This window comes from Patagioenas fasciata, chromosome 3 (genome assembly GCF_037038585.1).
Source record: "Patagioenas fasciata isolate bPatFas1 chromosome 3, bPatFas1.hap1, whole genome shotgun sequence".
Classification (NCBI taxonomy): Eukaryota; Metazoa; Chordata; class Aves; order Columbiformes; family Columbidae; genus Patagioenas; species Patagioenas fasciata.
In genome coordinates, this window is record NC_092522.1 from 123,903,402 (window position 1) to 123,915,822 (window position 12,421).

At 49.1% G+C, this 12,421-nt stretch overlaps 1 protein-coding gene across 3 annotated transcripts in view; it reads right to left on the bottom strand.

The window, feature by feature from the left end:
- Positions 1 to 5,821: 5,821 nt before the first annotated feature.
- The window catches only part of FZD3 (frizzled class receptor 3), a 58,736-nt gene continuing 52,136 nt past the window's right edge, over positions 5,822 to 12,421 (bottom strand). For all 3 annotated transcript variants that reach the window (XM_065835723.2, XM_071807173.1, XM_071807175.1), the window contains 3 exons: positions 10,744 to 10,892; positions 8,821 to 9,054; positions 5,822 to 6,686 (listed from right to left, as the gene is read on the bottom strand). In XM_065835723.2, the coding sequence (XP_065691795.1) occupies positions 6,473 to 6,686; positions 8,821 to 9,054; positions 10,744 to 10,892 (597 nt within the window). In that variant the 3' untranslated portion in view covers positions 5,822 to 6,472. The remainder of the gene's footprint in view (positions 6,687 to 8,820; positions 9,055 to 10,743; positions 10,893 to 12,421) is intronic.

A 12,421-nucleotide genomic window follows, 5' to 3' on the forward strand; every position in this document is an offset into this window, starting at 1 on the left:
GTGGGATGGAGGGGGAGCGGGAGATGCCGGCGGGAGCGGGATGTGGGTGTTGGGAACAGGCACCGAAACCGGAGGCTGAATATCAATCAAAGGCGCTCGAGTATTATCCTGAAAACCAGTCGGACCGGTAGCAAAGCACGTCTGAAACGTGGATCCCCGCGCGCCGTCACGTCAGAGGGTTCGTGGTTTGAGCAGCTCCGAGCTGGCGATAATGCCTGGAGAAAAGGAGTTTTTAAAAAAGATCCTTCCGTTTCTACCCATTTTGATTCAATCTTTTGTTATCAAGTATTTTCTGGAGATTTTGGGATTTGTGCGTGGCCGGATGCTCTTCTGCTATCAAACTGGTGAAGAAATGGCAATGAGGGCATCGGTCGGCAGAGCTGAGGGGCAAAGCTGGACCCAAAACAGCGAACAGGGTGTGAAGGTGCATCAGGAACGCGACACCGACTAAAATTTGCTGCCCTTAAACTCACCGTTCCTGGAGGTTTTTCAACTGAGATTGGCCATGGCACTTAGTGCCGTGATCTGGTCAATGGACTGGAGTTGGACCAAGGCTTGGACTGGATGAGCTCTGAGGGCTTTTCCAACCCAGCCCATTCTGCGGTTCTGTGATTCAGCGTGGGCACGGAGGGGGCTCTGGGCTGTCTCAAGTTCTGCCCTGTCTCCTCTCCCATTTGCTCTGATTTCATGCTCGTCCCGTGTTCCTCAGCTGCAAGTCATCTAAAGCATCTTTAAACCTTGTTTCCATGCAACCCAAGGGCTGAGCGCTCTCCAGATGACTCCGATCTCCCCCCAAAACCCTTCATCCCCTCCATGAACCCCTTTGGGACCTGCTAATGCAGCACAAAAGTGAGGAGGTAAATGATGCAAGCTCTGATTCCTCATCCCTGATGGTTTTAGCTCTAGTGAGAACCCCCCCGGCTGCCCCAAGCTGAACATTTAATCGGATGCTCAAGTTGCACCAGGGGAGGTTGAAGTTGGATGTGGGGAACAATTTCTTCCCCAAAGGGCTGTGGGGCATTGGAACAGGCTGCCCAGGGCAGTGCTGGAGTCACCATCCCTGGAGGGTTGGACAGACGGACATGAGGTTCTCAGGACATGGGGCAGTGCCAGGGGTGGGTTAACAATTGGACTCAATGAGCTTGAGGGTCTTTTCCAACCAAAATGATTCTGTGATTCTATTATTCAGAGCCAACATGCTCACAAACCAGAAATTCAGGGAAGAACGGGGAGAAGGGCTATTGTCCTTACGGCAGGATGGGCAGCAGCCTTTTCAGTGTCCCCTAACCAGCTCTGAGAGTCCCCAGGGCTCAGTAGCCACAGGCTCAGTAGCCACAGCCCTATTTGTCTTTTTCCGTGGAAGGAGTTTTCCATGGCCGCTGTCTCCGTGCCAAGGGGCTCTTCAGGTGCTGCAGTTGCAGAATTTTCAGAGGCCGATGTTTCGGGACGAGTGGCTCTGCCGAGGACGCTCTGCTGGGCACACACACACGCACTGGTTGATGTTTATAAATGTGGAAAGGGGCAGTGTCAGGAGGATGGAGCCAGGCTCTTCTGGGTGACAACCAGTGACAGGACAAGGGACAATGGGTGCAAACTGGAACACAGGAGGTTCCACTTAGAGATGAGAAGAAACTTGTTGGGGGTGAGGGTGTCAGAGCCTGGCCCAGGCTGCCCAGGGAGGTTGTGGAGTCTCCTTCTCTGCAGACATTCAAACCCGCCTGGACCCCTTCCTGTGGAACCTCAGCTGGGTGTTCCTGCTCCATGGGGGGATTGCACTGGATGAGCTTTCCAGGTCCCTTCCAACCCCTGACGTTCTGGGATTCTGTGATTTCACGGCTCCACAAGGCTCTGCAGGACCTGTGTCTGAACCAGCAGCTCCTAAAACGTCATCACTAAACTGCATTATTTATCTTAACAAGACCCAAACCAGTGCCATGCGTTAAAACAGCACCATCTGCGATTATTAAAACTACTTATTTTATCACCAGCCGTGTGAGACAGAACGTACGGCTTCCCAAAACACTTATCTGCCCAACTGCTAGACAGCTACTTAAAAAAACCCTAAGTCATCCTGGTTTTGGGGTTTGATTTGACAATAAAAAACCCAAAGCAGAGTCCCAGATATTCCTGGTAGTGCTGCTCCTAAACCCGGCCGTGGTTCCTCAGCTCACTCGTCTTCTTGCTCACATAACGCCGGTGGTTTGAGCGGCCTGTTGGTTGTAAAAGGGTGGAATGAACCAGAGCTCCAAGTCTGCGGAGAGTTTGTGTTTTCCAAGCCTGCAGAGAGTTTGTGTTTGCTGGAAGGGTGCCCGGTGTCCACGGGCGCAGACGTCAGGGGAAGATTAGTCCTAGAAAAGCTTTCTTCAAATTCAGAGTAAGATCTAATATTTAAATCCGAGCTGCCGCTGAACCGGGTTTCAAAAGGAGTTGCATACGTCGGAGAGGGTTTGAAAGCCCCTTGACGAAGAGACTGGGATTTTTCATTCGTTTTATTAAAAACTTTGGAAGGTCTAAAATGAAAATGTACACCTACTACAACAGAACCAGTTTGTACACTCACAGTTAAAGTGCTAAAAATTAAACGTTACAAAAGCGACACCGGACTAAGTGTAAACAAGTCTACCAAGAGCCGAGTGCAAGTCGGGTCGGCAATGCTTGGGTGCAACCCCACGTACAACACAAAAGCTTCTCCCTCTCTCGTTCAGAAATGGATGAAATTATTAAATATACACCAAGGGGAAGCGCTGGAAGGGGCGGCACCGAGGTCCTCAGTGCATGGACCCGACAGGCAAAACCCACATAAAACATCCCGCCTCGGGGGAACATAAATCCCGATCCGGGTGTAAATGAAGTACATTGGGATAGGGGTGAAATTTCACATTCAATTCGACATTCTGCTGTCCCCAACTCCCTGGGTTCTTCTCAGTGTCCCCCAAGCCCTTCCCAAGGGGGTTTCTCTCCCCTTCCTTGCTGGAACCATTTGGCTGCGGCTGGATTTCAGCTTCTATCTACAGCTTCTGTAGAAAAATTCAGGTTGAAGTGTGAAGAAAAGGGAGAGGGCTTGAGAACAGACGAATTTCCAACTAAACGTGGCTTTTTGCTGCTCTCGGGCTTTTTACACTTGAAAAAGATGAGCAAGAGGCGGGTGGCTGTGTGTGGCCCTAAGAGCCTTTTCCATGAGACACGATCACATCTCTGATTTGCGATGTTTCGATGAACGACGAGAGCTACAAAGGGATTAAGGAGCAGCAAAAACTTGGGGGAGCCTGTTGTCAGTGGCAATCGGGGCCCCCATTTGGGTTCATCAGCCCCAGCTCTGCCCAGACAGGACAGCAAAGGTCTCAGAGAAAAGCCGCATTGGGGATGAAACCAGAGATTTAGTTCCCTGGGAACAGCGAGAATAAGAAGCCAGGGATTTTATAGGAAGCTTCGATATTGCAATATTGCAAGGCAGCATTTTGGGGCTTCGGTCATTGTACGTGTGGGATGGAGATACATGAACCTGCTGGGGGATGAGCTGGAGAAACTGGGGCTTTGTACAGCGAGAGGGTCGGACTTCGAGCAGCGCGGCCGAACAAAATCATTCTGTGGTTCTATTAATCCTGTGGGACATGAGCTCAGCTCCAGGTACATCAGGTCAGCCCAAGCACAAAGCAACCAGAGCGTTTCGGCAACCACGGAACCGCCGTCCTGGGCAGGGTTTAAGCTCCAGGGGAATTTAAAGACTGGCACAGCTCCCAGAAACCAGGCACAGGAGCTATTGGTGGTGCCAGGTAGGAACTAACACCCCAAAAATGTGCCCAGGTACCCCTTTGGAGATGGCGCTGGGCTGCGTTGGAACTCGGACACGCTTCAGAGAACCCGAGCATGAGGATTCGGGAGGTGAAGCTCTGCAAGTGCCCCGACCGGGGAATCCTACACCTGAAACCTGAAACAGTCGTCGGTAAAGGGCTTTGAACTCCCGGGATGGAATGTTTTGTAGAGAGAGCGATGTGCTAATTCAGGTGTTGAAGATAAAAGGGAGGGTTTGGGGTTATGAGGGCATAAAACCCAGCAAGAATTTGAGTTTTACATTTGAATCACCTCTCTGGGGTGACGGGAGCCTGTCCCTCGTGTACAGGACACATGGGCTAGGAATAGATCAGATATTCCCGTCTGGAAGCAACATGGGGACTAAACCACACAAATGAGCAAGCTTGCAAGCAGGATATATTTCAAACCTCCATCATCATTCCCCTCCCTGACTCTAAACAAGTTAAAGCATTTGCTACAATTTTTTTTAAAAAGTACTGGAAATTGAGCCAAGAAGATCAACGTAAACACTTGAGCTTATTTAGTTCAGTTCCAGCGTTCGGGAAAACCACTCGGCTCCTTCAGATCCAGATTCCTAAAACTATCATCCCTTGGCAGCAGCAAGTTGCTCGGTAGAAGCTGAACTGGTAACTAAAAACAGGTTTTTCACCTTTGTGGCTTATGGGGATTATAGTTGTGCCAGTTTAGGTCACTCTAAAGACATTTCACGCCCCTTCGCTCTCAAAGAGGGGATCTGGACCTGGACAGTTGTCCCTGCAGTTGTCCCCCGGGGCTGTTTGCTGAGCAGTTTGCTCTGCCCCGGGGTGGTGAGATCAGCAACATCCCCACCTGGATTTACAATAAAGCAAGCGCCGAGCTGTTGCTAAACTTCCTTACTCCACGCTGGGATTGGTTTGTGCTTCTCCTCTGGAGCAGAAGCCTGGTGGAAGCATGCAAGACAATTTGTTGTAAATATATTTCTAAAAGACACGGCGAACTCCCAGGGCAAGCTTTGATTTCAAAGAGCGCACTGTTACGTGCTTTGCTGTTGTGTCATCGGCTCCCATTAAAATGAGGAATCGCAGCGCGGCTCCGCCTGTGCTGTTCGCCAAAGCCTCTGAAGTTCGCACCTCAGGTTTTTCCCCGTTCCTGCCCTTGAGGTGGTGCCAATAAAGGCTTTTCAACACGCCTCAAACAGGTCAAAAAGGGAATTATGTCAGGACAATGCAAAAATAACTATTCATTAGCAGGGATCTGTAGCAATTACTGAGGTAGGTTTCAATGTGATCAGTGTTTCCTCGCGCTGAATGAATCTTGCAGGAGATGCTTCAGAAGATCTGCCGCGCCATCCAGGACGTGCCTCGGCTTCTGCCTGCGGTGCCAACGACGACTCGCTGTACCCCAACAGATCATTTACACCCAAAAAAACCCCAAATTGAGACTTCTCTACCAGAGAATGAAAAGAAAACCTACAGCAGAGGTTGATCGGCAATGCAAGCTCCTCAGCTGGGAAGCATACAACAATTTTTGGTGGATACCGGTCTCTTCAGGGCAGCAATGCAGTGGCTGCCACATCCCGCTCTCTCCCTACCTTCATTTCTCCCACTCACGTCTAAATTCTTGCTCAGCACCAAGAGAATCCCCCAAAAAACAACGCAAGGAAGGTGGGACATCCCTGATTCAACTCCTCCTGCTTTGGCCTCCTCCTTCCTTGGGGTTTGTAAACAGGCTTTGTTCTGTTTGGAAGGAAAAGGGCGTACATTCCAGTTTGGGCGACAAATTCGGCTTTTTCTATTATTATTATTATTTTAAATAGATCAGGAACAGGCAATCTCAGCTTTTGTACATTAATCTAAAAAATAAGTGGCTGAATATTATCTAGATAACCGGTTTTTAAATTGATCTCTTCCTACATAAATTGTAAACAAGTAGAAAATTTAAATAGTACTTTGTAAAAAAAGCAAGGACAATACAAGTTATACAAAAATCGCTCTTCCCTGCCTCCCTGCCCCCCACCCTCCCACCCCATCCCGCCTACTGAGCCCAAACAGCTCTGGAAAGAGCTGCTGATCACCCCTGGAGTTTCCTTTCCTTCTCCAAAAGGCTCATTCCTGCGTTGCATTTCCAGTGTAATAATTAAAACCACCCGCCGATTCCGCACAGACGTCCTTGATCCGGCATCTCACGTGCGTCCCCTCCCCCTGCGCTTGATGAAAACAAGTGGCGGTTCGTTATCTAATCAGAGAGGCGCGTGGAGGAATTCCTGCAATATTCAAGAGTTCCCTTATGCCTTGCAAGAAAAAGCCATCTCAGCGTGACCCTGCCAGCGAGTTCGCAAGGGGAACACCTACCGACATGCGGAGCCGTCAGACGGAGGGAGACGCTTTTCAACAAAGAAATTCAGCAATGGTGTCTGATGAGGAGCAGTTATTGAATAAATAATTACCTACAGATAGGTTCACATGAGGCAACCGGCTTTTGCTCAATAATTCAAGATTGCTGAACGCTCCGGCTCTGACGCAAGCATGAGAATGCGCTGGCTTCAACGCGATGAAGCTGGTGTTGGCTTCCTGATGCACAAAATGAGCACCCGATGAGAGGCATGATAATACTGAGCGTTATCGCGTCGCCGAGGACGGGACCGCGCGCCAGGCGGCTCCTCCTCGCCGAGCGAGGCGGCTCAAGCGCTGGTGCCGTCCTCCTCGATGACGCGGTTCATGCTGGTCCCGTGCGTGATGTGTGTCATGGGGTTGGTGCTGAGGTCCCTGATGCTGCTGTGGCGCGACTGCTCGTTGAGCCGGTGGGAGCTGCTATGCCTGGAGTGGTCGGTCAGCCGGGACATGCTGCCGTGAGGTAGTCGCTCCTCCACGCCTCTGTAGCTGCACGGAGTGTACCTGGTTCATCAAAACAGAGGACAGTTACAGAATCACAGAATCCCAGAATGTCAGGGGTTGGAAGGGACCTGGAAAGCTCATCCAGTGCAATCCCCCCATGGAGCAGGAACACCCAGCTGAGGTTCCACAGGAAGGTGTCCAGGCGGGTTTGAATGTCTGCAGAGAAGGAGACTCCACAACCTCCCTGGGCAGCCTGGGCCAGGCTCTGACACCCTCACCGGGAACAAGTTTCTTCTCATATTTCAGTGGAACCTCCTGTGTTCCAGTTTGCACCCATTGCCCCTTGTCCTGTCACTGGTTGTCACCCAGAAGAGCCTGGCTCCATCCTCCTGACACTCCCCCTTCCCATATCGATCCCCAGGAATGAGTCCCCCCTCAGTCTCCTCCAGCTCCAGAGCCCCAGCTCCCTCAGCCTTTCCTCACACGGGAGATGCTCCACTCCCTTCAGCATCTTGGTGGCTGCGCTGGACTCTCTGCAGCAGTTCCCTGTCCTTCTGGAACTGAGGGGCCACAACTGGACACAAGATTCCAGGTGTGGTCTCCCCAGGGCAGAGCAGAGGGGCAGGAGAACCTCTCTGACCTACTGACCACCCCCTTCTAACCCACCCCAGGTACCATTGGCTTCCTGGCCACAAGGGCCCAGTGCTGGCTCATGCTCACCCTGCTGTCCCCAGGACCCCCAGCTCCCTTTCCCCTACACTGCTCTCTAATAGCTCATTCCCCAACTTACACTGGAACCTGGGGTTGTTCCTGCCCACATTCAAGACTCTACACTTGCCCTTGTTCTATTTCATTACATTTTTCCTGCCCAACTCTCCAGCCTGTCCAGGTCTCTGAATGGCAGCACAGCTTCCAGTGTCAGCCACTCCTCCCAGCTTGGTGTCACCAGCAAACTTGCTGACAGTCACTCTATTCCCTCATCCAAGTCATTGATGAATATATTGAATAATCCCGGCCCCAGCACTGACCCTTGAACACTCCACTAGACCCAGGCCTCCAACTGGACTCTGCCCCATTGACCATGACTCTCTGGCTTCTTTTCCTTCAGTTTATTTCCTTCAATTATTACTATTGTTACTGCCACGGACATGAAAGAATGTAAATAAATCTCACAAACTCTCTGCTTTTGTGAGAAAAACCCTCTTTCTCTGTTTAGCTTAGTCATTTAGCTCATACAGCCCCCGGGCAAACGTTTCAACTCCTTGTGCAGCTTGGTTCTTGCTACATCGCTCTGTATTGTATTGATAATTAGGCGAGTAAACTACCTGATGATAAATTATGTTATAAACCTTTACTACACCTAAAGTTAGAGCGGGTAACTTTTGTTATTGTCTACGTCAGCATGGCTAGGGCTATTTACAGAAACAAAATCAATTCACACACCCAAAAAAGCAGCCACAAAAAGCTGATTTTGGGAGAGATTTCTTTTCCCACGCACTGACATGATGTAACACAGATCGTGGCCTTTGCAGGAAAGCCAGCGCTGAACACGTTCATGCCGTGTAATTCCTGAAGCCTAACACAGAGACTGAAAAACATCACGGTATTTTTTTCCCTTTCCAACCCAGCCACTAGAAAGGAGAGGTGCAATCAGATAAGTAAATATCAGCAGAACTTCCAGTTTTAGCAACACGCTGACCAAATGCCCAGCTAAGCAGAGGCCTGTCCATTTTTCTCCAAGATTTTAAAGAGAAGGAAAGATGCTGAGGGGTCTCGAGCATCTTTGTGATGAGGAGACTGAGAGAGCTGGGGCTGTTGAGCTGGAGAAGAGAAGCTGAGAGGGATGTGATCAATGGGATCAGTATCTCAGGGTGGGTGTCAGAGGATGGACCAGACTCTGTTCAGTGGTGCCCAATGCCAGGGTGAAGGGCAACGGGCATAGACTGAAACACAGGAGGCTCCATGTGAACATGAGCAGAAACTTCTTTGCTGGGAGGTGCCAGAGCCTGGCCCAGGCTGCCCAGAGCGGGTGTGGAGTCTCCTTCTCTGAGACATTCAAACACACCTGGACCCACCTGTGTGATCTGCTCTGGTGACCCTGCGTGAGCAGCTGGGTTGGACTGGATGATCCCCAGAGCTCCCTTCAACCCCAACCAGGCTGGGATCCTGGGATCCTGTGATTCTGGGAACGTACCGGCCGTCACGCGATCGGTGCAGGCTGCCGTGGTAGCTGCTCACTTTGCTGTGGACGCTGCCCGCTTTGCTCCTCTGGTCATCCAGCATGGCCAGCTGGGTGGAGGAGGCGTGAGTGGAGGTGCCCTGGGTGGAGGTGCCTCGGGACTTGCGGATGATGGGGGTGTTGGGATCTCGCAGAAGAGACTGAGCGAAGTCCGGCTCTTGCAGCACCTGGCGACTCTCATTCACAACTCTGAACGAGAGACACGATTGGAATAGTTAACGTTGATAACAGCAATATATATGTCATTGCAGCAACAGTGCTGTAACTATTTATAAATGGAACAGACAAATATTACAGCTTGGCATTTCACATTATAATGTCCCTATTTGCCTGATTTTGGATATGTTAGCAAAGTTCATATTTTTGAATCCTTCCTACTCCCTGTATTTGATGCTCTAGCCCAGACATGTGGAATAATGGCAGTGTATTTTGCCTTAGTTTGCGAATATTGTTACGAGAACATCCTTGGGACAGGGCTGTGAGCTCGGCACGTTCGGGTTTCCCAGGGAACACGAGAAGCCGCTTCCCCACTGAAATGACCATTTAAAATCTGGATTCAAACTGGCAGGAGGAGAAGAGCAGATGAAATACAACATATCTAATAGTGCATAAACAACCCTTAGGTCAGTGGTTATGGCTCCACGGCTCCTCTGTTTGCCGGAATCCCTCGCTGGGAAGGGCTGGCAGATGGGCACACGCTTGGCTGCTCTACCACAGCACAATGAAAGGAGGTGCTATCACATCCTCGACATGCCTTTTTTCCTTTATTTTTCAAATATTTTGAATGGGGAGGCTTTTTCCTCCTCTCACATTCCCTATATTACCCTTTCACGTTCTGTTTTCTCCACCTGGCGAGCTCCTCCTCTCAATTTTTGTGCTCGCAGGGGATCACAGGCTGCCCAAGGAGGGAGGTTTGCATCGACTTCTATTTTATAGGAGCCACCCAGCTCTCTCTGAAACAGGATAAGACAGTCCTGCAAAACCGCTTCCCCTGCCTACATGAACTCTATTCCTGTCCTCTACCCACCCAACTAGTATGTTGCCTGTATGTAAATCCTATCTAAATGTATATAAGTGTATTAAAATCATATTAATTTGTTGTTAACCTGGGCATATCTTAGTAGGTCATCTTCTGAATAAAGACAAATTTATTCCAACTCTACAGAAGGTAATTTTACTCGAAGCTCAGCAGAAGGTCAGTTCTGTGACGGGTGTACAAGTCAAACTCATGGAGTGGTCATTGAAAGGCTTGCTAGATCTGTGCATCTATTTTTTAAACATCTACTTACAAGGCAATATTTATAATTATGCAAATAGCTGTTACAGAATCATATCGTTTGTCTCTATACCTTAGTCTAAATTAATTTCAATCTCACAGAAGTGATAAGACATTCTTAAACGTCATTTTATCAAACTGCGCTTTGGCACTAATGCATAAGGGGAGATTAAAAGCAGAGACAATTGCTTCTAACGGCAATCATGGTGAAAAGAGCTTATGTTTAATTGCAACTTAAAGGTCTGATTCAGTTGACTAGATAAGGATGTTAATAAATTAAAACTTCCAATTCCAACTCTCAGTAAAGTTGCAATATTCAACTGAAACCTAATTCTTGTTTAAAAATACTTTGAAAAGAGATGGAGCAATGTAGGTTTGATTCTGGGACTAAAGAATAACTTTGGAAAAAATAAACAACAATTCTTCAGGGTTTTTTTGAGCTGTCGCTTGCCTTGCTCCATTTTGGAGAGGGAGGGATTTCTAAGAAAAATGTCCCTATCTGTTCCTGTATTTTCCTCCATGAAAATACTCTTCCAAGACTACAGGGGAAGAGATTATTCGCCATTACTCAACTGGTTTATCTATCAGATAGCGATACACACTCTTTTTTCCTGCGTCCGTGGAAGAAGCTCGCCCACTCGAAACAGGTCTTCTTGCTTCCGACCCAGAAGACAGAGGGTATCCCGACCACCAGGGCCATGAGATATTTCATGAGAAAGAGAATCAAATCCGGACGACTCATCTGAGTGACCTAGGGAGAAAAGAAGAGAAAAAGATGATACAAACCAGCGTCGTTCAAGTCTCTGTTTATTAACTCAGTTAAAATAACTGTCTGTCCTTCAGCCAAAGTAAACATCAACAGGGTTCCTTTGTTCCGTGCTCTAGGGAGCACGACCGCGTGTGTTGTGCAGCCCCACTGTTGGGTAAAACAAAAGATTCAACTGCTGTGAGGTCCTGGCCTTCATTTGTATTTCTGGTCTGTGCCCTCAATAATTGTGAAATATCTTCTAGTCTAAATATTATAAAGACTCAATTCTTTGATGGAATGAACCTATATAAAGCCAGGTGCTATGTTTGCTGTTGGGAAAAATCTCAATGAAATGCTCCAAGGGGTGTTCAACACTGATCCTTTATTCCTTACGTGAAGGGTTATATCCATAATTTCCTTCCCTCAGGAACTCGAGGCATCAGCAAGGTACAACCGATTCCTATCGACCTGGCAAAACTCCTGCTGTTCAAGGGGATCAATTTAATCTTAAAAAGCTCACTAAACAGATTTTTGCAAATATTTCAACTTTTTTTTTGAAAAGGCGCAGAGAAGATGCAAAGATATTATTTGCAGGTAGGTCTGTAAGGTAGTTTTAAAACAAACAGGCACCAGGGTACTCTTGAATCAACAGCCCAGCTCAAACACTGAACCATCTGGAATCTTGTGTCCAGTTGTGGCCCCTCAGTTCCAGAAGGACAGGGAACTGCTGCAGAGAGTCCAGCGCAGCCACCAAGATGCTGAAGGGAGTGGAGCATCTCCCGTGTGAGGAAAGGCTGAGGGAGCTGGGGCTCTGGAGCTGGAGAAGAGGAGACTGAGGGGGGACTCATTCCTGGGGATCAATATGGAAAGGGGCAGTGTCAGGAGGATGGAGCCAGGCTCTTCTGGGTGACAACCAGTGACAGGACAAGGGGCAATGGGTGCAAACTGGAACACAGGAGGTTCCACTTAAATATGAGATGCAACTTGTTGGGGGTGAGGGTGTCAGAGCCTGGCCCAGGCTGCCCAGGGAGGTTGTGGAGTCTCCTTCTCTGCAGACATTCAAACCCGCCTGGACACCTTCCTGTGGAACCTCAGCTGGGTGTTCCTGCTCCGGGGGGGATTGCGCTGGATGAGCTTTCCAGGTCCCTTCCAATCCCTGACATTCTGGGATTCTATGACAGAGAACTTCAAGTGTAAGCCTGAAAGATACCACTGACTTCCTATGAGAAGAGGAACCAACTTATTCTGGTGTAATTAAGTCCTCTGTAAGCATTTGTGTGACACTGGCACTTGACACATGACACTGTGATCATGGAAGGTGCTCTAGATCTCGAACATCCACTGGCCATTCACCATGGAATCATAGAAGAGTTTGGGTTGAAGGGACCATTAAAGCTCATCTGGTCCCACCCCTGCCATAAGCAGGGACATCTTCACCAGCTCAGGTTGCTCAGAGCCCCGTCCAGCCTGGCCTGGGATGTCTCCAGGGATGGTTCAGCCACCACCTCTCTGCCCAACCTGGGCCAGGCTCT